The 25,115-nt window shown below is 49.8% G+C and overlaps 1 protein-coding gene across 1 annotated transcript in view; it reads left to right on the forward strand.

Moving 5' to 3' along the window:
• LOC142585839 (uncharacterized) overlaps nucleotides 1-25,115 on the forward strand; it is an 85,850-nt gene that overhangs the window by 34,205 nt on the left and 26,530 nt on the right. Inside the window, exons 28-37 of the mRNA XM_075696874.1 lie at nucleotides 373-510; nucleotides 1,061-1,290; nucleotides 1,823-1,923; nucleotides 2,130-2,235; nucleotides 18,388-18,549; nucleotides 19,648-19,761; nucleotides 21,238-21,376; nucleotides 22,701-22,742; nucleotides 23,787-23,840; nucleotides 24,527-24,655. Coding sequence (XP_075552989.1) covers nucleotides 373-510; nucleotides 1,061-1,290; nucleotides 1,823-1,923; nucleotides 2,130-2,235; nucleotides 18,388-18,549; nucleotides 19,648-19,761; nucleotides 21,238-21,376; nucleotides 22,701-22,742; nucleotides 23,787-23,840; nucleotides 24,527-24,655 — 1,215 coding nt within the window. The remainder of the gene's footprint in view (nucleotides 1-372; nucleotides 511-1,060; nucleotides 1,291-1,822; nucleotides 1,924-2,129; nucleotides 2,236-18,387; nucleotides 18,550-19,647; nucleotides 19,762-21,237; nucleotides 21,377-22,700; nucleotides 22,743-23,786; nucleotides 23,841-24,526; nucleotides 24,656-25,115) is intronic.

Genomic DNA, 25,115 nt, shown 5'->3' on the forward strand with positions numbered 1-25,115 from the left:
GAGATGTGGCAAAATGTCACGAAGTGTATAAAGCTCTTATGTGAGATGAAGATGTGGCGTGGTAAACGGTGTTCGATACACGTGTGGATTGCAGGACAGTCGTGTATACGTCTGTGCGACACATTTGTACGACAAAGCAGCGGCTTCGTTTAGGTGATCAGATACGAATGAAGTGAATGACTTGCAAGAGACTTTTGATTTAGTACTGGATGTTTGAAGCAATTCTTGTGGAAAAGAGAAACACGAACGCGTGTTTAAGGCCTGACAAAAGCGTCGCAAATGCTGACCGACTGCTGCATCTCTGCTTGCTCATCTCGGTGAGTGTGACATGTTACCGTGATTACAGCAAAGCGGAATTTTTCACCTCGACAGGCGAGAAGAGGCTGATCTGCACGGTGGCCAACGTGACGGACGAGTTTCTGCAGTCCGACGTCTGGAAAGCCTGCAGTCACCTTGTGTTTATTAGCCTCAGCTACGACCGCAACTCGTCCGGCCTGTTTTCTAAAGATGGCGAGTCCTATATGTGCCACCTTCCGGCAGACACATCAATATTACTGCTCATTCCGCGTCTGCGACTAGGTTCAACAGGAAAGTTTAGGTCTTACCTAACGCCCCACGGAGATCAATTTGCGAACCGCCGCTAAGAAGGAAATTTGAAGCTGCTTTCAGCATATACAGAAATCAGCCCTTATGGCCCGTTGTCAAATCTGTTGGTTTTCCACGTAGCTTTATCCTGCAGTGCCAAAGGAAGTAGAGCAATTTTGTTGGAACGCCAGCGCCTTTCTCCACAAGTTCGCAAAAGTTAGCGATTATCGCAGAATTTCCAGTGTCCTTCCAGTACAAATAATGTTAGGCGAATCTTTCAGTAAAGATGTCCGAGATAGGCGTAAGCGTGCATCGCTGAAATAGTTTGTGAAAATTTACTATCTGCGCCGCTATACAACGGCGCGTAGTTGGCAACAAAAACGTCAACTCAGGTCCAGTCAACAGTCCAGAGACGCTATCAAAGTCATGCTCAATTTGAAACAGTGGCCGTTGGCGATGGTTCGCTGCTTTCCAGAAGAGAGCCTCAAGGCTTTTCTCGCACTGAGGAACGAGTCGAAGGTGAAGCTTGCCGTGGAGTTGGACACTGCGGAACTCCTGGAATCCCAGGTGAATGCCGAGACAGAGCAACTTCCAGTGGCGACGCTCTTCTGGATGCACAAGCACGGCCTGGAGAGGCTGGCGCTGTTCGTTAGAAACTTGGACTATACTGAGGCGCATCTGAAACGACTCATATCGCTGATCAAGGTAAGCGATACTTAAATCAGAAAGCTGCGTTAGTTGAAACTTTAGCATCTGAGACATTTCCAACACTTCAAAGGAGAAAATAACGCCGTAGAAAAGCGGAGGAAAGACGTCAGGACAGGAAGGAGAGGAATAACTTCCGGCGTCTTTCCTGTCCTGTCGTTTTTCTTTCTTTTCTTCTGCAGTGTTTATTTTTCCTCTTAAGCGCTGAAAATGTCTCAGATGTCAAGGTAAGCGAAGTCGACAACCGATGCTTTGCTGTTTTTGTGATGCTAAATCGCGTTTATTCAGTCACATCTTTATTATTTATTGCTGCTGGTGCTGGCGAATTCGTCTAATCTAAATGCTCAGTTAACCACTTTGGTTGAAGTAATTATCAGCTTATTAATCTGGTGCGGGGTGTACAGGAACTGTAGTTAAAAACCGTGTCTAAGGAAAATAATCGACATCATTCAAGATAAGGAATGCACCGATGTTTTATATCGTTAGCAGCGAACAAAATCAGCGTACTATCGAGCGATAATTTACCTTTCAGATGATCCGCACAAGTCTGCGAACGGTGTTGACAGATCAGATTAAAGAGATCATCGTAGCCGTGCCGCTACAAAGGAACGTTCCAGTCACAGAGCTGCTACAGTGAGTACTTTGCACAAATTTAGACTTCAACAATTTAGGTCTAGGCTTTTTAAAGTTTACTTTTTTCTCATTTGGAAAAGTCCACGCTTGCTACTATCACGATCATTTTCTAGATTTGTTTGAATAGAAAGAAATTGCGCGGTACTAAATGGCCGCCTATGTACGCACAGCACCGAAAATTCAGACTGACGTTTTGGGTCATGCAGATACGCCGATACCATCATCTACATCGCACACCATTCAGTTCCAAGCGAGAATTGTGTGGTCGTTTTCCCATCTACCTTCGGAGCTAATTACAGCTTCTCCGATATGGTAAGCTGATAATTCCTGTATACGAACGGCATTATCAGTTACATCGGTACCTGTCATTTTCGAGCAGTGTTTCAGGAAATCCTAATAAATACTTCTACAGACGTTGGGAAAGAAAAAGTGCATTGCCGGCAAAACATGTTTCCTGACCGCATCGAATCCCGACGTATGGCTGCACCATACGTCAGGGATTGTGTAACAATCGCTAAGCAATGCCATTATCAAAACACGCCAATTACACGTGTAATTATAGACTGGCTACATAGCATAATTACGGAGCTAACCAGTTCCCAAGTCGTATACCGTGGGAATCACACTTGTCTAGAGTGGTTGGAGCCGGCTGCAGAATTGCGCCAGCGTCGCCTGTCAGTAGCTGCTGGGCTCGCGAAGTGCGCATGCACATGGAGCGCGCACGCGGCAGCGCCATGCATGACCTCAACCTGTGCGTTTCCTCGCGAGCGACGATGATCAAATATGCCGCTCGACCACTCGGTAGACCAGCTCCACTCGCAGTTCACTGTCGTCGGCAAAATGAACGGACCACTGCGAGCACGTGCCGAACTCCATCATCTGTTGCTCAATACGTGCTGCTTCAAAGTGTTTTGTCGAGCGTGAAAGAAGCCCGCGAATGCACGCAAAATTACCGCGCGACTGGCCGCTCCAGGCAATTTGCGTGTGTTCGCGGGCTTGTTTCACGCTCGGAAAAACACTTATATGTAGCACGTCTTGAGCAACAGAAAGCTGTATCGGGAGTTTTTCATGTCGGGCTACAATTTTCTCATTGACACTTTTTATCGAGTTATAATATTTGAGAAAGTCGTTTAATTAATTAAGACTAAATATCTAATTCGGCGGAATGAAATAATAATAATAATAATAATAATAATAATAATAATAATAATAATAATAATAATAATAATAATAATAATAATAATAATAATAATAATAATAAAAGTATCTCCAAGCGACGGCGAACACCATTACCTTGGGTCTGTCCAGCTACTGTTGCGATTCGCCTGCGACACGTGGTTTTGCCGGCGCGACTGCGGCGGGGCGGCAGACATTTTTGGCCCGATCGTCGTCGCCGCAACGCTCATCGCCAGGTGTTTCCAAGCGCGACTGCGGCGATGCGACCGCATAGGGATCATCCTCGCATTCCAGTCATTGTGCCCGAAACAGGCGATGCCAAAGCAGGGACCATCCTCTCATTCCAGTCATTGTGCCCGAAACAGGCGATGCCAAAGCAGGGACCATCCTCTCATTCCAGTCATTGTGGCCGAAACAGGCGATGCCAAAGCAGGGACCATCCTCTCATTACAGTCATTGTGCCCGACCGGCAGCGCTACAACAGGGTGCTACGAGATCGTGCTCGACAGGGTGCTACGAGATCGTGCTCGTCATGGTGCTACGGCATCGCTACGACAGTGTGCGTCACCATTAGCCCATTGTACATTCACGTGCTCGTCTTTTGAGGGGTTCCTTCTTGCCCTCAACTGCGAGAGTATAAAAACAGCTGCCCCCGGACGCAAAAGAGAGGGCTCCGATTTCTTCTGTTGAGTGAAGTGCTCTCCCGTCTCTCTACTTCGGTCAAACCTGACCGCCAACTCTTTGCGATGTTAAAATAAACAAGTTGTTTCGTTGTTACCAGTCGACTCTTGCTTTGCCGGGACCTTCGGATGCTTCCAGTTGTACCCCAGGCCGCCAGGCCAACGCTACCCTTGGGGCTTGCGACCCAGGTACAACCACGGGCGTCAGCGCCGAGTTCCCAACAGATCGTACCAGCAGTCCGATCCAAACATCTGGTTGGCAGCGGTGAGATCGCCTCCGACTTCAAACAACTGTCTGCCAGCGGTGAGATCGCGACAACGGAGGCCAGCAGCGAAGAGATGCAGTTGACTGTATGCTGAGCAGCTCAACGACGATCCGGGAGCAGTGCAACGAGCCCTGTGTGATGACTGGTTGCCTGCAGCGGAACGACTGCGCTGGACTCTTGGCTGCGAGGTTTGGTGAGTGCGGGACTTTCTTCTTCTGAGCTTTGCCAGGCTTTTGTTAGTGTCAGAAACAGAGCTGGTAATTGTGGTTGTCGTTGCTGACGGGTTAGTTTGCGGCAAGACAATAGTAAGCAGTAGAGAAAGCAGCATTCAGAGCAGCCATGGATTTGAAGTCGTTGCGCAAACCGAAATTGTTGGAGCTTGCAAGAGAGTTGGGTCTGGATGTCTCAGACAAACTAAGAAAACCTGAACTGCTAAAGGCTATTCTTGAGTTAGAGGCTGAGGATGACGAGCTGTCGGAATGCCTTGAGACTATTGAGGAGAGGTCAAAAAGACAGGAGCGCGAACTTAAAGAACAGAAAGAAAAAGAAGAGCGTGAACTTAAAGAACAGAAAGAAAAAGAAGAGCGCGAACACGCTTTGGAAATGAAGCGTCTCGAGGTAGAGATGGAACGCGCTCGTAATGGAAGTCAGGCACACGGTGCAGGAGAACGAGTATTGTTCAAAATGACTGACCTGATGCGGCCGTTTAAGCTTGGAGAGGACATTGGTTTGTTCCTGGTTAACTTTGAGCGAACGTGCGAGAAGCAGGGGTTCTCTCGGGAAACGTGGCCACAGCGCTTGCTCACTTTGTTACCCGGCGAGGCGGCCGACGTAGTCGCTCGCTTGGATAGAGAGGAGGCAGAGGATTTCGACAAAGTAAAATCGAGTCTGCTAAAAAAGTACCGGCTGTCTGCGGAGGCGTTCCGTCGGAAGTTTCGGGAAAATGAGAAAGGCAAAAGTGAGTCATATACAGAGTTTGCGTATAGGCTTATGTCGAACATGCAGGAGTGGCTCAAAGAAGAGAAAGCGTTTGGTGACCACGATAAAGTTCTGCAGTGCTTCGGGCTAGAACAGTTTTATAGTCGGTTACCGGAGAACGTGCGATACTGGGTCTTGGATAGGCCAGACGTTTGTACGGTGGCTAAAGCCGCTGAGCTAGCCGATGTTTGGAATCGGACTGCTGGTACGATCTGTTGGGAACTCGGCGCTGACGCCCGTGGTTGTACCTGGGTCGCAAGCCCCAAGGGTAGCGTTGGCCTGGCGGCCTGGGGTACAACTGGAAGCATCCGAAGGTCCCGGCAAAGCATGAGTCGACTGGTAACAACGAAACAACTTGTTTATTTTAACATCGCAAAGAGTAGGTGGTCAGGTTTGACCGAAGTAGAGAGACGGGAGAGCACTTCACTCAACAGAAGAAATCGGAGCCCCTCCTTTTGGCGTCCGGGGGCAGCTGTTTTTATACTCTCGCAGTTGAGGGCAAGAAGGAACCCCTCAAAAGACGAGCACGTGAATGTACAATGGGCTAATGGTGACGCACACTGTCGTAGCGATGCCGTAGCACCATGTCGAGCACGATCTCGTAGCACCCTGTCGTGGCGCTGCCGGTCGGACACAATGACTGTAATGAGAGGATGGTCCCTGCTTTGGCATCGCCTGTTTCGGGCACAATGACTGGAATGAGATCCCTGCTTTGGCATCGCCTGTTTCGGGCACAATGACTGGAATGCGAGGATGATCCCTAGGCGGTCGCATCGCCGCAGTCGCGCCTGGAAACACCTGGCGATGAGTGTTGCGGCGACGACGATCGGGCCAAAATGTTTGCCGCCCCGCCGCAGTCGCGCCGGCAAAACCACGTGTCGCAGGCGAAACGCAACAGACCGCCCCGCCGGGGGAAGGAGATCCCGATGGACAGGGGACTGCATCCGCTGTCCGGAGGGATGTCGCTCGATGATGCTCATAACCGAAGTCGGGCGTCCCTCGACGTTTCTTGAGCGCAGCGCACAGAGAAGGCCTCGTTCTCTTGTTCAGGTTCGCACGGGACACTGCAAAGTGACTTCGGGAGAGTTCACATTTTTGTTCTCGTTCCCGGCAAGCGTTAGAACTACGCTGAAACTCAACCGCTCAGTCAGCAAGCACGGCACAACCCTCACTAAGCCCCGCCAGGCTCTTTCCCCTTTTTATACCACTGCCTAGTTCCTTACAGTAGTCTAGCATCACTCAGAACGCGTCCACAAATTGAAAACTTGCACTAGAAAGCATATCATCACTTTGAAACACTAAACAAAAGCAATATGTTAAAAAAAATCCTGCCTCAGGAAAAAAAAACATCAGTAACAAACAATTTTGAGGCTGATTCCTACGTTAGGGGCTTCGACTTAAGCCATCGGCGTTACCGTTGAGACTCCCCTTTTTGTAACGCACCTCAAAGGAATATTGTTGTAAAGCGAGGCTCCAGCGCAGGAGGCGGCCATTTTTGGGAGAGATGGTCTGCAGCCATTGGAGAGGGCAGTGATCCGTCTCAATGATAAACCTCGAGCCGGCTAGATAGCATGACAATTTCTGAACGGCCCACACGAGACACGCACACTCTTTCTCGGTGGCGCTATACGCCTGCTCACGACTGGTCAGCTTACGACTAGCATACAGGACGGGGTGTTCTACTTCTCCATTTTCCCGTTGGCACAGTACAACGCCCATGCCTCGCTCACTAGCATCGCACTGAACAATGAACCCTTTTGTATAGTCTGGCGATCGTAGCACAGGCTGGCTTGTTAGGGCACTCTTTAGGGCGCTAAAAGCTCTTTCCTTTGTCTCGTCCCAGACGACTGTTTGAGGCTCTGTCTTTCTTAGAGCATCCGTCAGGGGAGCCGCGATATCAGAGTACCTAGGGATGTACCTCTGATAGTAGCCGGCGACACCTAAGAACGACCGAATATCGGTCTTTGTGCGCGGTTGCGGAAAGTCTCGCACAGCGGCCACTTTTATTTCAGAGGGGCGGCGACGACCCTGACCAATCACGTGACCGAGGTAGACAACCTCGGCCTGTGCTAACTGGCACTTAGGAGCCTTTACTGTCAAGCCTGCTTCGCGCAGGCGGGTTAGCACTGCCCGCAAGTGTGTCATATGCTCAGACCAGGATGCGGAGAATATCGCTACGTCGTCTAGATACGGTAAAGCGAATTCTTGCTGTCCCCGCAACACTTTATCCATGAGACTTGAAAAACAGTATGGCGCGTTCTTGAAACCAAAACTCAACACTTTAGGACGGAATGTTCCCATTGGTGAAATGAACGCCGCATACCTACTAGCCTCTTCTGTAAGTGGAACCTGCCAATAACCCCTGACAAGATCTAGGGTGGAAATAAACTGAGCGCTACTAACTTTCTCAAGGCGCTCCTCGATGTTAGGGATCGGATAAATTTGATCCTTAGTGATGGAATTAAGCCTGCGGTAGTCGACGCAAGGACGAGGTTCCTTGCCCGGTACCTCAACTAAAATCAAAGGGGAGGTATAATCACTCTCACCTGCCTCAATAACACCGAGCTGTAGCATTTTCTTTACCTCAGCCTCCATAATATCGCTCTGGCGGGGTGACACCCGATACGCCTTGGATCGTACTGGCTCTGGGGAGGTAAGTTCTATATCATGAGTAAGTACCGAAGTCCTACCAGGCCTCTCAGAGAACAGACCTTGAAACTCTTGTAATAGCTGGTGTAGTTCGGTTTTCTGCTCGGGCGACAGCGGTGCTTTACTGATAAGGTCACTAATGACTTGACCGGTGTCTTCCCTGTTCGTCACTGAGCCTAGTCCCGGAAGCTCGACTGGAAGCTCTTCAGGAACGTTTACCATCATGCACACCACTGCTTCCCTTTGTCTATAAGGTTTGAGCAGATTACAGTGGTAAACTTGCTGTGCTTTCCGCTTTCCTGGCAGACTTACCACGTAGTTAACGTCCGACAGTTTCTGAACAATTCGTGCTGGGCCCTCCCACTGCACGTCTAGTTTGTTGTTTAGCGATGTGCGTAATATCATGACCTCATCGCCAACCTCAAAACGACGGGCCCTGGCTGTCCGATCATAATAAACCTTGGCCCTCTGCTGGGCCTTTGTCATTGCTTCACCTGACAACTCCTGTGCCCTTCTTAAGCGTTCGAGGAGCTTAAGCACGTACTCCACCACGACTGGGTCGTCGCCCCTACCTTCCCACGATTCTCGAAGCATGCGAAGCGGAGATCGAAGCGAGCGACCGTACACCAGTTCAGCTGGCGAAAACCCCGTAGCTGCATGCGGCGCGGTTCTTAAAGCAAACATCACCCCAGGCAGACACAGCTCCCAGTCAGTTCGATGTTCAAAACACAACGCTCTCAACACGCGCTTCATGAAGGAGTGGAGCTTCTCAACGGAATTCGACTGTGGGTGGTACACTGAGCTGTGTAGCAGCTTTACCCCACACCTTTCGAGAAAAGTTGTCGTCAAAGCGCTAGTAAACACTGTGCCCTGATCTGATTGAATTTCTGCAGGAAAACCAACTCGCGCAAATATGGACAGTAGTGCATTAACTATCTCAACTGAGCTGAGTTCTTTAAGCGGCACTGCTTCAGGGAACTTTGTCGCTGGGCAGATCACAGTCAAAATGTGTCTGTACCCCGTGGCTGTTACCGGCAGAGGTCCCACAGTATCAATAACGAGCCGTCTAAAAGGCTCCGTAATGATAGGTACCAATTTCAACGGCGCCCTCGATTTGTCCCCTGGTTTGCCCACCCGCTGACAAGTGTCACATGTCCTCACGAAATGGTCTGCGTCCCGAAAACACCCTGGCCAATAGTACTCTTGCAAGAGACGGTCCTTAGTTTTCTTAACTCCTAGGTGTCCGGACCACGAACCCCCGTGTGACAAGCGCAACAGATCCTGACGATAGCATTGAGGCACGACCAGCTGATCGAACTCCACTCCTCTTCGGTCTAGATACTTCCGGTACAGGACTCCACCTCTTTCCACAAAACGCGCAGTTTTCCTGGCGATACCTTCTTTGACATTGCAGCGCACGTTTTCCAGGCTGCCATCCTTTTTTTGCTCGGCTATCAAAGCCGACCGGCTGACTTTTAGCAACCTATCAAGTCCGTCTGACGTAGGCGCGATGAGCAAATCAGTAGATAGCTCTTCTAACTTTCCCGTGTCGGGCATTTCCTCTCCAGTATCTGGCGCCTTTAACGTTACAGACTCAAGTTTATTCAGTTCGGGCGTGCTCGGAATATCAGCTTGCTGCGCCTCTGACCCTTTTTCGTTGTTTGATAACGTCGGCCCCGCAACTACCGCCTTTGCAGCGAGCTCCCGAACCTTCGATCTGGTTAAGGCCTGAACACTAGCTTCACCAAACAAAAGCCCCTTCTCGCGCAGGAGGTGATCGGACCTGTTTGAAAATAGGTACGGGTACTGGGGTGGCAGCATAGATGACACTGCCGCCTCTGTCTCAAGCGCTCCGAAAGGTCCTTCAATAAGCACCTTTGCTACTGGCAGACACACGCTATGAGCTTCCACGGCTTGCTTGATCCACGCGCACTCGCCCGTGAACATATGGGGTTCTACGTAAGACGGGTGAACTACATCCATCGTAGCTGCGGAATCGCGAAGCACTCGGCACTCTTTCCCGTTCACGAGGAGGTCTCGCATGTAAGGCTCGAGAAGCTTCATGTTCTCGTCCGTGCTGCCTATTGAAAAAAACACAACTTTTGGTGTTGTTTCCGGACACTGCGCCGAAAAGTGACCCGGCTTCTGGCACGTATAACAAACGCGCGCTTGCCTCATCTCGAACCGCTTTCTGCGTTCGGCTTCGGCTGCCGCCGTCTCCTTAGGTTCGGTCGCACTGCTTCCACTCGCATCCGCACTACGCGTGTTCCCCTTTGCTCTCATGGGTGTGAACTTCGGCCTCTCAAACTTCGAGCCAAATTCACCCTTTTGACCGTCCTTAGCTCCGCGAGCCCGACGCGTCACAAACTCCTCGGCTAGCTCAGCGGCTTTAGCCACCGTACAAACGTCTGGCCTATCCAAGACCCAGTATCGCACGTTCTCCGGTAACCGACTATAAAACTGTTCTAGCCCGAAACACTGCAGAACTTTATCGTGGTCACCAAACGCTTTCTCTTCTTTGAGCCACTCCTGCATGTTCGACATAAGCCTATACGCAAACTCTGTATATGACTCACTTCTGCCTTTCTCATTTTCCCGAAACTTCCGACGGAACGCCTCCGCAGACAGCCGGTACTTTTTTAGAAGACTCGATTTCACTGTGTCGAAATCCTCAGCCTCCTCTCTATCCAAGCGAGCGACTACGTCGGCCGCCTCGCCGGGTAACAAAGTGAGCAAGCGCTGTGGCCACGTTTCCCGAGAGAACCCCTGCTTCTCGCACGTTCGCTCAAAGTTAACCAGGAACAAACCAATGTCCTCTCCAAGCTTAAACGGCCGCATCAGGTCAGTCATTTTGAACAATACTCGTTCTCCTGCACCGTGTGCCTGACTTCCATTACGAGCGCGTTCCATCTCTACCTCGAGACGCTTCATTTCCAAAGCGTGTTCGCGCTCTTCTTTTTCTTTCTGCTCTTTAAGTTCGCGCTCCTGTTTCTCTTTTTGCTCTTTAAGTTCGCGCTCATGTTTCTCTTTTTGCTCTTTAAGTTCGCGCTCATGTCTTTTTGACCTCTCCTCAATAGTCTCAAGGCATTCCGACAGCTCGTCATCCTCAGCCTCTAACTCAAGAATAGCCTTTAGCAGTTCAGGTTTTCTGAGTTTGTCCGAGACTTCCAGACCCAACTCTCTTGCAAGCTCCAACAATTTCGGTTTGCGCAACGACTTCAAATCCATGGCTGCTCTGAATGCTGCTTTCTCTACTGCTTACTATTGTCTTGCCGCAACTAACCCGGCAGCAACGACAACCACAATTACCAGCTCTGTTTCTGACACTAACAAAAAGCCTGGCAAAGCTCAGAAGAAGAAAGTCCCGCACTCACCAAACCTCGCAGGCAGGAATTCCGCGCAGTCGTTCCGCTGCAGGCAACCAGTCGTCACACAGGGCTCGTTGCACTGCTCCCGGATCGTCGTTGAGCTGCTCAGCATACAGTCAACTGCATCTCTTCGCTGCTGGCCTCCGTTGTCGCGATCTCACCGCTGGCAGACAGTTGTTTGAAGTCGTAGGCGATCTCACCGCTGCCAACCAGATGTTTGGATCGGACTGCTGGTACGATCTGTTGGGAACTCGGCGCTGACGCCCGTGGTTGTACCTGGGTCGCAAGCCCCAAAGGTAGCGTTGGCCTGGCGGCCTGGGGTACAACTGGAAGCATCCGAAGGTCCCGGCAAAGCATGAGTCGACTGGTAACAACGAAACAACTTGTTTATTTTAACATCGCAAAGAGTAGGTGGTCAGGTTTGACCGAAGTAGAGAGACGGGAGAGCACTTCACTCAACAGAAGAAATCGGAGCCCCTCCTTTTGGCGTCCGGGGGCAGCTGTTTTTATACTCTCGCAGTTGAGGGCAAGAAGGAACCCCTCAAAAGACGAGCACGTGAATGTACAATGGGCTAATGGTGACGCACACTGTCGTAGCGATGCCGTAGCACCATGTCGAGCACGATCTCGTAGCACCCTGTCGTGGCGCTGCCGGTCGGACACAATGACTGTAATGAGAGGATGGTCCCTGCTTTGGCATCGCCTGTTTCGGGCACAATGACTGGAATGAGATCCCTGCTTTGGCATCGCCTGTTTCGGGCACAATGACTGGAATGCGAGGATGATCCCTAGGCGGTCGCATCGCCGCAGTCGCGCCTGGAAACACCTGGCGATGAGTGTTGCGGCGACGACGATCGGGCCAAAATGTTTGCCGCCCCGCCGCAGTCGCGCCGGCAAAACCACGTGTCGCAGGCGAAACGCAACACCGAGGAGTTTGTGACGCGTCGGGCTCGCGGAGCTAAGGATGGTCAAAAGGGTGAATTTGGCTCGAAGTTCGAGAGGCCGAAGTTCACACCCATGAGAGCAAAGGGGAACACGCGTAGTGCGGATGCGAGTGGAAGCAGTGCGACCGAACCTAAGGAGACGGCGGCAGCCGAAGCCGAACGCAGAAAGCGGTTCGAGATGAGGCGAGCGGGCGTTTGTTATACGTGCCAGAAGCCGGGTCACTTTTCGGCGCAGTGTCCGGAAACAACACCAAAAGTTGTGTTTTTTTCAATAGGCAGCACTGACGAGAACATGAAGCTTCTCGAGCCTTACATGCGAGACCTCCTCGTGAACGGGAAAGAGTGCCGAGTGCTTCGCGATTCCGCAGCTACGATGGATGTAGTTCACCCATCTTACGTAGAACCCCATATGTTCACGGGCGAGTGCGCGTGGATCAAGCAAGCCGTGGAAGCTCATAGCGTGTGTCTGCCAGTAGCAAAGGTGCTTATTGAAGGACCTTTCGGAGCGCTTGAGACAGAGGCGGCAGTGTCATCTATGCTGCCACCCCAGTACCCGTACCTATTTTCAAACAGGTCCGATCACCTCCTGCGCGAGAAGGGGCTTTTGTTTGGTGAAGCTAGTGTTCAGGCCTTAACCAGATCGAAGGTTCGGGAGCTCGCTGCAAAGGCGGTAGTTGCGGGGCCCACGTTATCAAACAACGAAAAAGGGTCAGAGGCGCAGCAAGCTGATATTCAGAGCACGCCCGAACTGAATAAAATTGAGTCTGTAGCGTTGAAGGCGCCAGATACTGGAGAGGAACCGCCCGACACGGGAAAGTTAGAAGAGCTATCTACAGATTTGCTCATCGCGCCTACGTCAGACGGACTTGATAGGTTGCTAAAAGTCAGCCGGTCGGCTTTGATAGCCGAGCAAAAAAAGGATGGCAGCCTGGAAAACGTGCGCTGCAATGTCAAAGAAGGTATCGCCAGGAAAACTGCGCGTTTTGTGGAAAGAGGGGGAGTCCTGTACCGGAAGTATCTAGACCGCAGAGGAGTGGAGTTCGATCAGCTGGTCGTGCCTCAATGCTATCGTCAGGATCTGTTGCGCTTGTCACACGGGGGTTCGTGGTCCGGACACCTAGGAGTTAAGAAAACTAAGGACCGTCTCTTGCAAGAGTACTATTGGCCAGGGTGTTTTCGGGACGCAGACCATTTCGTGAGGACATGTGACACTTGTCAGCGGGTGGGCAAACCAGGGGACAAATCGAGGGCGCCGTTGAAATTGGTACCTATCATTACGGAGCCTTTTAGACGGCTCGTTATTGATACTGTGGGACCTCTGCCGGTAACAGCCACGGGGTACAGACACATTTTGACTGTGATCTGCCCAGCGACAAAGTTCCCTGAAGCAGTGCCGCTTAAAGAACTCAGCTCAGTTGAGATAGTTAATGCACTACTGTCCATATTTGCGCGAGTTGGTTTTCCTGCAGAAATTCAATCAGATCAGGGCACAGTGTTTACTAGCGCTTTGACGACAACTTTTCTCGAAAGGTGTGGGGTAAAGCTGCTACACAGCTCAGTGTACCACCCACAGTCGAATTCCGTTGAGAAGCTCCACTCCGTCATGAAGCGCGTGTTGAGAGCGTTGTGTTTTGAACATCGAACTGACTGGGAGCTGTGTTTGCCTGGGGTGATGTTTGCGTTAAGAACCGCGCCGCATGCGGCTACGGGGTTTTCGCCAGCTGAACTGGTGTACGGTCGCTCGCTTCGATCTCCGCTTCGCATGCTTCGAGAATCGTGGGAAGGTAGGGGCGACGACCCAGTCGTGGTGGAGTACGTGCTTAAGCTCCTCGAACGCTTAAGAAGGGCACAGGAGTTGTCAGGTGAAGCAATGACAAAGGCCCAGCAGAGGGCCAAGGTTTATTATGATCGGACAGCCAGGGCCCGTCGTTTTGAGGTTGGCGATGAGGTCATGATATTGCGCACATCGCTAAACAACAAACTAGACGTGCAGTGGGAGGGCCCAGCACGAATTGTTCAGAAACTGTCGGACGTTAACTACGTGGTAAGTCTGCCAGGAAAGCGGAAAGCACAGCAAGTTTACCACTGTAATCTGCTCAAACCTTATAGACAAAGGGAAGCAGTGGTGTGCATGATGGTAAACGTTCCTGAAGAGCTTCCGGTCGAGCTTCCGGGACTAGGCTCAGTGACGAACAGGGAAGACACCGGTCAAGTCATTAGTGACCTTATCAGTAAAGCACCGCTGTCGCCCGAGCAGAAAACCGAACTACACCAGCTATTACAAGAGTTTCAAGGTCTGTTCTCTGAGAGGCCTGGTAGGACTTCTGTACTTACTCATGATATAGAACTTACCTCCACAGAGCCAGTACGATCCAAGGCGTATCGGGTGTCACCCCGCCAGAGCGATATTATGGAGGCTGAGGTAAAGAAAATGCTACAGCTCGGTGTTATTGAGGCAGGTGAGAGTGATTATACCTCCCCTTTGATTTTAGTTGAGGTACCGGGCAAGGAACCTCGTCCTTGCGTCGACTACCGCAGGCTTAATTCCATCACTAAGGATCAAATTTATCCGATCCCTAACATCGAGGAGCGCCTTGAGAAAGTTAGTAGCGCTCAGTTTATTTCCACCCTAGATCTTGTCAGGGGTTATTGGCAGGTTCCACTTACAGAAGAGGCTAGTAGGTATGCGGCGTTCATTTCACCAATGGGAACATTCCGTCCTAAAGTGTTGAGTTTTGGTTTGAAGAACGCGCCATACTGTTTTTCAAGCCTCATGGATAAAGTGTTGCGGGGACAGCAAGAATTCGCTTTACCGTATCTAGACGACGTAGCGATATTCTCCGCATCCTGGTCTGAGCATATGACACACTTGCGGGCAGTGCTAACCCGCCTGCGCGAAGCGGGCTTGACAGTCAAGGCTCCTAAGTGCCAGTTAGCACAGGCCGAGGTTGTCTACCTCGGTCACGTGATTGGTCAGGGTCGTCGCCGCCCCTCTGAAATAAAAGTGGCCGCTTTGCGAGACTTTCCGCAACCGCGCACCAAGACCGATATTCGGTCGTTCTTGGGTGTCGCCGGCTACTATCAGAGGTACATCCCTAGGTACTCTGATATCGCGGCTCCCCTGACGGATGCTCTAAGAAAGACAGAGCCTCAAACAGTCGTCTGGGACGAGACAAAGGAAAGAGCTTTTAGCGCCCTAAAGAGTGCCCTAACAAGCCAGCCTGTGCTACGATCGCCAGACTATACAAAAGGGTTCATTGTTCAGTGCGATGCTAGTGAGCGAGGCATGGGCGTTGTACTGTGCCAACGGGAAAATGGAGAAGTAGAACACCCCGTCCTGTATGCTAGTCGTAAGCTGACCAGTCGTGAGCAGGCGTATAGCGCCACCGAGAAAGAGTGTGCGTGTCTCGTGTGGGCCGTTCAGAAATTGTCATGCTATCTAGCCGGCTCGAGGTTTATCATTGAGACGGATCACTGCCCTCTCCAATGGCTGCAGACCATCTCTCCCAAAAATGGCCGCCTCCTGCGCTGGAGCCTCGCTTTACAACAATATTCCTTTGAGGTGCGTTACAAAAAGGGGAGTCTCAACGGTAACGCCGATGGCTTAAGTCGAAGCCCCTAACGTAGGAATCAGCCTCAAAATTGTTGGTTACTGATGTTTTTCTTCCTGAGGCAGGATTTTTTTTAACATATTGCTTTTGTTTAGTGTTTCAAAGTGATGATATGCTTTCTGGTGCAATTTTTCAATTTGTGGACGCGTTCTGAGTGATGCTAGACTACTGTAAGGAACTAGGCAGTGGTATAAAAAGGGGAAAGAGCCTGGCAGGGCTTAGTGAGGGTTGTGCCGTGCTTGCTGACTGAGCGGTTGAGTTTCAGCGTAGTTCTAACGCTTGCCGGGAACGAGAACAAAAATGTGAACTCTCCCGAAGTCACTTTGCAGTGTCCCGTGCGAACCTGAACGAGAGAACGAGGCCTTCTCTGTGCGCTGCGCTCAAGAAACGTCGAGGGACGCCCGACTTCGGTTATGTGCATCATCGAGCGACATCCCTCCGGACAGCGGATGCAGTCCCCTGTCCATCGGGATCTCCTTCCCCCGGCGGGGCGGTCTGTTGCGATTCGCCTGCGACACGTGGTTTTGCCGGCGCGACTGCGGCGGGGCGGCAGACATTTTTGGCCCGATCGTCGTCGCCGCAACGCTCATCGCCAGGTGTTTCCAAGCGCGACTGCGGCGATGCGACCGCATAGGGATCATCCTCGCATTCCAGTCATTGTGCCCGAAACAGGCGATGCCAAAGCAGGGACCATCCTCTCATTCCAGTCATTGTGCCCGAAACAGGCGATGCCAAAGCAGGGACCATCCTCTCATTCCAGTCATTGTGCCCGAAACAGGCGATGCCAAAGCAGGGACCATCCTCTCATTACAGTCATTGTGCCCGACCGGCAGCGCTACAACAGGGTGCTACGAGATCGTGCTCGACAGGGTGCTACGAGATCGTGCTCGTCATGGTGCTACGGCATCGCTACGACAGTGTGCGTCACCATTAGCCCATTGTACATTCACGTGCTCGTCTTTTGAGGGGTTCCTTCTTGCCCTCAACTGCGAGAGTATAAAAACAGCAGCCCCCGGACGCAAAAGAGAGGGCTCCGATTTCTTCTGTTGAGTGAAGTGCTCTCCCGTCTCTCTACTTCGGTCAAACCTGACCGCCAACTCTTTGCGATGTTAAAATAAACAAGTTGTTTCGTTGTTACCAGTCGACTCTTGCTTTGCCGGGACCTTCGGATGCTTCCAGTTGTACCCCAGGCCGCCAGGCCAACGCTACCCTTGGGGCTTGCGACCCAGGTACAACCACGGGCGTCAGCGCCGAGTTCCCAACAGATCGTACCAGCAGTCCGATCCAAACACTACGTGACATTCGCATATTTTTAAACTCTGGCTAAATTTATCTGGGACACCCTGTATATCGGCAACGCCGACAAAACCGCACCGATGTAACTCGGCCACGGCTGAGCCTTACTTGGTATGCTGCGGCGGCTGGCCCAGAAATTAAATCGATAGCGAAAATCATCGGAGAATGTTAGTGGTCGAGCCCGTGAGTAATTTAGAACTAGCAAGGGCTCTGCGCGGGTGCTGTCGTCAGGTGACCACAAGCGCTGCTGCACTACATGTCGTTATGATACAGTTCTGCACGAGCTCGCAGGGGTCTGTTTATTAGATTTACTCCAGGCTGTGACGTCATACATATCGCTGTCTACCGTTGGCTACCGCGAACCTGCTGGTTCTTGCAGGTGCGCGTGACTCTATTGGTTCTGGGCCTTTTATCGTCGTACAGAGAGAAAGCTCAGCCGCAGATTACTGCGACCACGAATTGCGGGGTCTTAACGAAAAGTCACAAAAATATTTTTCTCTTTTTTATTGTAATCATGCGCCTGCGCACTAGCGATGTCATAAATTTATTGCCTAGAAATTTGAAGCTTCTTTCTACATTCACTTAATAGCTGAACCATTTGCGAGACCATTTGTGCACTTAAATTTAGGCACACATAAAGAATCCTAGGAGGTCAAAATTATTTGTCCTCCTCAGACTACTGCGTGTTATAACCGAGGTTCTGCTTTAGAACATTAGCTTCTGTCAATGAAGCAGTGAGTGAATGAATCGATCTGAATTTTCTTGTTGTGTTCATTTAATATTTTAGGCGAATAATGTCATTGCTAATCAGCACCTTCGCGCGATCGCCTTGCATCGAAACATTTCTCAGAGCTTCCATCCGCATGTATGCTGTAAAAAAGGCAGATAAACAGCGGTTGACATTGAAGACGAGGCTTTCCGAGGCGCATTATTGTAGCATGTAGCTTGTTGTTCCCATGTTTATTTTTTATTCGGGAAGGATAAGAGACTTCCCCAGAAAACTTCCTTTCTTCGATGTCAAACTGCTGTTGAGTCACTTTAACTTCATCCACGCCACCTTACCCTGCTTTAGTGCGATCTTGCATGGGCTAAACTGCTTTATTTTTTTTGCCGTTTACCTTATCTTCACCTACATTACTTTCTGTCTTTTTGGAATGCATTATCTTCGGAATCGGGCTACATTTTTCGTTGAGTAAAGCTACAGTTCCTTTTCGGGGTGCACGCATAACTTGAACGAGCACGTCTGGGTTTCATTACGGACTTTTCTTGCTAATTACGCATCGCTACTGCTTTGTACATAGCTATTCGCTAAGCTCGTTAGTCTTTTTCTTTCCAATCTTCGTTTTGACGCCTTTTTCTTTGCCTTAGGTGCACTAGAAGGCCACAAATTGTCTAACTTACGAGATGAAAATGGCCAGATACCTATGTCTCATGTACTCCAAATTGATCTGAACCTAGCAAAGATTTTGTCTTCTAAAAGCGGGCTATAATTGCAGGAACGGGCTGACCTGCTGCCCTCTGGTGTCACGGGCGCCGTCAGAACGAAGCGCTTCTGCGTCTCCGTCAGCATGGCCGTGCTTCGCTTTCTTCTCAGTGAACCCATCTCCAGCGTGGCTAACAGCACGTGCATTGGCGAGAGCTGGGTCTCCTACGACCAGGTTCGCAAACCTTTGTGAAGCCTGTGTTGACAGAGCCTCTGTGAAGCGAGCTCACTACAGCTGTTCTCACAGGTGGCACCTGCGCCAGTCGAGGCACGCATTAATCTACTCACATCGCTTCTGCACGAGGCGACGTCTTTCGTCAATGCCGAATGCCCGTTTAAGGACGTTAGGCTCTTCTAACCACCCGTCTTGGTTGCTTAGTGACTTTGGTGTTACATTGCTAAGCACGAGGTTGCGGGATCAAATCCCGGTAGCAGCATTTCAATGGGGAAGAAATGCAGAAATACCGTGTTCCATGCATTGAGCGCACGTTAAACGACCCCAGGCAGTCAAAATTACGAGGCATGCTACGGCATGCCTCATAATCAGATTGTGGTTTTGGCACGGTAAATATAAATTAGGGATAAAGTAGGTATTGCCATGTGTTCTCAGTGATGTTTTTTTTCTCGCTCTCATTGGCTTTTGCACGTTATTAGTGTTGTTGTCGTTTCACTTCTGCACGAGACGCTCTCGCGCACTACCAGGTGGTTGTTACGTCGCAAGTGGTCAAGTTTCTGGTGTGACGGCTACGACGTCATAAGATGCGTTACGTGATGCAGTCGGCTCGTTCTGTGTGTCCGAAGGGTTAATACAGGCGCGCACAAGCACAGTCAGGAACGAAGAACCTTAGCGGCAAAAGGTGTAGTTTTGCCCGCAAATGAAGTCGCAGCGCAGTAGAGATACTGATCAGCAGGTGTGATGGGTCGTCGGGATGAATAGTGCTGTCGGCAATCGCCCTCTCGCGTACAGGGCGTCGTCATAGGTTCCGGATCATTTGTCGATCATCACGACAACTCCAGAACGTGCTGCATGCCTCGTGTACATCTGACAATGATGGAAAAATCACATCAAGGCCTAAAATGAACGCTCGCGCAGATGTGAGATAGTTGCAATACTGATAACCACTAAAAGCCGCGACGAGAGCAACAAACAGCGCAACGAACACGTGGAACATGGCTTGGAACATCGAAACAATTCGTTCTCATGTGAAGCTTCTCGGTTTTTTAAAGAGTAATGGATGTATTCTACTATTCGTATCCGCCGGTTTTCTTGCAGACCTGTCTTGAAGGGGAAGCGACAGCGACGTACAACGCAGACACTATGGCCGTTCTAAAGCAAGACGACGGCTACGCTTATACATTTGAAAGCGAAGAATCCCTCCACCTTAAGGTGCGAAACTATTTGTTACCTTGTATCTAAACGGCATGTATCTTACAATAGGCAGCGAGGCACTGGAAGTCGTAAGGGAATACATCTACTCAGGGCAGGTAGTGACGGCGAATCCGGATCATGAGACAGAAATAATCAGAAGAATAAGAATGGGCTGGGGTTCGTTTGGCAGGCATTCTCGGATCATGAACAGCAGGTTGCCATTATCCCTCAAGAGAAAAGTATATAATAGCTGTGTCTTACCAGTACTCACCTACGGGGCAGAAACCTGGAGGCTTACGAAAAGGGTTCGACTCAAATTGAGGACGACGCATCGAGCTATGGAAAGAAGAATGATAGGTGTAACGTTAAGGGATAAGAAAAGAGCAGATTGGGTGAGGGAACAAACACGAGTTAATGACATCTTAGTTGAAATCAAGAAAAAGAAATGGGCATGGGCAGGACATGTAATGAGGAGGAAAGATAACCGATGGTCATTAAGGGTTACGGACTGGATTCCAAGGGAAGGGAAGCGTAGCAGGGGGCGGCAGAAAGTTAGGTGGGCGGATGAGATTAAGAAGTTTGCAGGGACGGCATGGCCACAATTAGTACATGACCGGGGTTGTTGGAGAAGTTTGGGAGAGGCCTTTGCCCTGCAGTGGGCGTAACCAGGATGATGATGATGATGATGATGATGATGATGATCTAAACGGAAGTATGGATAATAGCGAAAACGCAGGTACCTGGGACTCTATATAGTTGAGGTCAGGGGAGCTCTTTAAGTCATATAATGCGTCGAACAGATAACCAGTGGTCAAACTGAGTAATAGAATGAGCGCTAAGAGAGAGGAAGCATAATCCATTACGGCGGAGTATTAGACAAACCGATTAGATAAGGAAATTCACAGGTATTGGATGGAATGGGCTAGAAGATGCTTTTGTCCTGCCACTTAAAAAGCAGGCTGGCGATGACTGTACCTGTGGTGTTCACGCGCGGACCCAGAAAATCCATGTCTCCTGACTCCTGGCTTCACAAAAATCTCCTGGCTTCACAATAATTTTCGACGGAGGCGTCGGTTACTCATCGTCGCGCTGTATGTGATAGCAATGTAGCATACTTTAGAGAGGCGCTGTTGTTAAGTGACCCGCCGTGGTTGTTCAGTAGCAATGTTGTTTGTCTGCTGAGCACGAGGTCGTGGGATCGCATCCCGGCCACGGCGGCCGCATTTCGATGGGGGCGAAATGCGAAAACACTCGTGTACTTACATTTAGGTGCACGTTAAAGAACCCCAGGTGGTCGAAATTTCCGGAGTCCTCCACTACGGCATGCCTCATAATCAGAAAATGGTTTCGACACGTAAAACCCCATAATTTTTGCTCGTTGTTAAGCGACATCTCACTCATATATGTTACGACGTCGCTTCCAGCTCAATCTCGTCCTTGACAGTGCGGCAAACAGGTGTGAAAATTAATCGTATTTTACCTGCTCCCGCGCAGGCCCGGCATATCGTGGACCTACTCGGAGCCAAAGCCTGCGTGGCTGCGTTCCACGTGGAGTACGATGCAGGTCGCAACGCGTGTGTTTCCTTGAAGCATTCCAGCTCCCGACTGGTCGAGTTGGCTTCGGCGTTACACGGTCAGCCCATACAGTGCCGTTGTTCGTACGTCACGCGCACAAAATAGTTATAGGACCGTTTAATGCAGCAGTCGCCCATTTACTCTAAATTGCGTCGTGCAATACTATTTGAATATTGTATATTTTAACCCAGATTCCTATGGCCATTCTTTATTCTGTACAGACAATCACATGTATTAGCCATATGACGACCTTCTTGTACCTGTAATTCCAGCCGCTCGACTGCTGCTTGCTATTCATATAGATATGTTGCAACAGAACTGCTTGTTGGCCTAGTTGGTGCTTGCTAAAAGACATGTTTTTGCCGCAAGTTAAAACACACACAAAAGGGAGACACATAGAAGACAACCGGGGTATATAATAGGCTTCCATTAGCTGACGTGCTGTTTGATTTCTGCTTCTGCCATGAATTTTAATCTCAGAAAAACGTGCTTTGCACATGCAGGCCTTGCAGTGCGCTGGCAAATGTGCCGCGCCATCTTTCATTAGATTTAGTTCGTGTTCCATGGCTCGTTCATTTATGCAGCGCCCAAACGGTCCTGTGTAGAAGTTGCCGCACTCAAGGGAAATTTCGTACACCACCCCCGTGGCGCATTTGCCGTGGGACGCCCCATGTAAGACCTGCAGTGATTCCTTATGTTCATAAGGTCTCCCATAACCTCAAAGGTGGCAGGCTGGTACGGCGTACCCATTGCCGTTTCTGCCCCCGTCAAACTGTTTCGACTCTATTCGAGAACCACCCGCGAGGAGACCGGTTTGCTAGGCTGTGGCAAGAAACATGGCGCGTCCTACGGGAAATGCGCCACGGGGGCGGTGTACGAAACTGCCTTTGAGCACGGCAAGTCCTACATAGGACAGTCTGGACGCTGCATAAATGAACAAGCCAGGGAACGCGAACAAAATCTAATGAAAGATGGCGTGGCACATTTGCCAGCGCACTGCAAGGTCTGCATGTGCCAACCACGTTTTTCTGAGATTAAAATTCTTGGCACAAGCAGAAATCAAACAGCACGTGAGCTAATGGAAGCTTATTATTTAAAAAAGAAAGGTTCAAGTTACATTACCGATACATCTATTTTGCTCTACAAATCGGAAACGAAATTGTCTGACCGCTGGATAACGTAGGTTCGTGAACAGCCTGCGCATGCACGTATGTGTATATATATTCCTGAGTCGTCGCCCAAAATAAATCAGTTAGAAGTGCCGCCCGTGTTGTCTTGTATGTGTTTTACTTTTGTGTGTGTTTTAACTTGCGGCAAAAAACATGCCAATTCATATAACTCGCCATTAAACCTGATATTGATTTAGTATTGCTTTGTTTCAGATAAAGAACACAAGGTCACTACTGCAAAGCTGTCACCGGAAGGTATACATACATTTGTCCCGTTGCCATATTGTCGGCAAGATAAGTCATATGCGAAAATTCTGAACATTTCGTTTAGTTTTGCCATTCGACAAGCCGTGGTGGCATTCGACCCGGCGTGATTGCGCTGCAAAGTGCGAGGTCGCCTGATCGAATCCCGGCCACGGGACTGGATCCCGTGGCCAGGATTCAGATGGGCGCGAAGTGCAAAAACGCCCGTGTACCGTGCATTGGGTGCAAGTTAAGGAATCCCAGATGGTCAAAATTATTCCGGAGTCACCCCACTACGGCGGGCATCATAATCAGATCGTGGGTGTGACATGTACAACCCCAGAATTCAATTATAGTTTTTCCCTTCAAAATTTCCGGGGGGCACATACAGTGACGTAATTAAATGCGGGACTGTCGGTAAACTAATCATTTACGTACGCGTGAAAGACCTAAGACTTACGCTGTAACCGAAACCAGCGAGCTCATGCCCAGTGTCACAAAACCATACCTGCGAGCACCAAACCACTCGGCTATCGCGCGATTGGTTCTTGGCGTACCTGCACGTCCGCTAGTTTTTGTGACCATGCTTTGAGAATTGCGTCTCTTGAAGAAAATTTCCCTTAGGCGCCACGCTGCTTGAAGAAAATGATAGACTAAAAATGTATAGCTACGTTTAAAGCCTACTTCACGCATTGCCTTCCCCCATAAATTATTTGTTTTGTCAAAGTTGTCATTTTCTGCTGGCTCACACTGTTTGGCCTTTTTAAGCCTCTGGCCGTAAAATCAGGCCGGGAACCGACGCTGACCGTACTCACTGCGTCAATCTTCAGCGCACCTAAAGCACCGATAACCGCTTTTAACAGGTGGCCGAACTGCTAAGAATTGCTAAGAACTTCTGAGCGTGCATGGCGCTTTTAAGAACTGACGTATTTGTCCTAGAGCTTGGTTTCCCATTAATACTGCAGGAAATATGTTAGATGAAGCCAAGTAGCCGCTTCGGCTGTCACGCATTCCTTAAACCCAGCTACATTGTGTCACGGTACATCTCTCGCCCAGGTTCGACACATCCGCACCGCGAAGGACGCATGGGACAGGCTCCTCTGCATGGCGGTGAGATATAGGCAATTCGACGGTTGCTCAGGAAGCACGAGCAGTAAATATTGCACCTCTTGCAGAACTTATGAAAACGTGTGTACGTTGCTTGTGTGCGCGTGGTTGCGGCCTGAAACGGCACATATTTGTGGTGCTTGGAGGAAGGGGCGACTGATGGGTAGAGCAGCGATTCTTTGCGTGCTGCTAAGCTGGGTGAACGAATATCTGCACTGTGTGTGTGTGTGCGTGTGTGTGTGTGCCCACGCTCACACGCACGCACACACACAAAAATGACGTCCAATTCATATGCTTCAAACATTCCTATTGATTTAACGGTACCAAGCCATTCGCCAAGTACAGCAGGGGATGCTTTAATTTACCCATACTTCATTTATAGCAGCGGACTTGCGGATAATTCCGCACAATATCTTTCGCCACTAATAGAGCGAGACATGTCCGGCAAGTTAAACGTTAAAGAGCATTCCCCAATACCAAATTTTGCTCAATATTGCACAAGAAGTGTGACAGTTTTCCGATGAAACTAACAAAGCATAATACGTTATTGAGTATTACGTGCGAGTGTTCTCAATAGGTAATATGTTAAGATATCGTTACTTTTGTTGTTTATTGTCCACTTTGTATGTGATTAATAAACTGTGCGTATTTTATTGTGAAATTTCTCATGTGATCTCTACATTGCTCAGGATTTTTGATCTGCATCTTGTCTGAGAAGCCTCCGAGCCCTATTCAGCTTCCGCAACGAGCTTGCAGCCTCACGGTATACCAGCATGTCTTTTACGACAGGACCACAGACCACGTCATGCCCAGGGATGGTACGTGAAAGTGCATTACCAGAGTTAATAATCTTGGAAAAATAGAAAGTGGGCACTCGTGAGTCATACAAGGGACTGCAGAAGCCCTATCTGTTCACCATTCCCGCGGAGGCAATCCCTAAGGAGTGTGGCTTGATTGGCTGAAGCAACGGAAGCGGATGAATTTCGATGCAGTGGCCGTCAAGCGTCGACTCCACCGACGCATTCACTGGTCTCCGAGATCCATCAACGGTTTGCAGTCTCGAACGCTGTACTTCTGCAATTTCTGCTTGAAATTCTATGAAGAAACATGGCATCAGAAAGCGGATCCACCGCAAGTACAACAGTGAAAAGTTATCCTGCAACACTTTTTTGTTATTGTTCGCTTGCAAGCACAAATAATTTCTAAAAATAAACTAAACTAAGCTTTTCGTGATGTTAATGCAAGGGAGCCAGCTGCGCAGATGTCAGCAAAAGGATA

This window comes from Dermacentor variabilis, chromosome 6 (assembly GCF_050947875.1).
Source record: "Dermacentor variabilis isolate Ectoservices chromosome 6, ASM5094787v1, whole genome shotgun sequence".
Lineage (NCBI taxonomy): Eukaryota > Metazoa > Arthropoda > Arachnida > Ixodida > Ixodidae > Dermacentor > Dermacentor variabilis.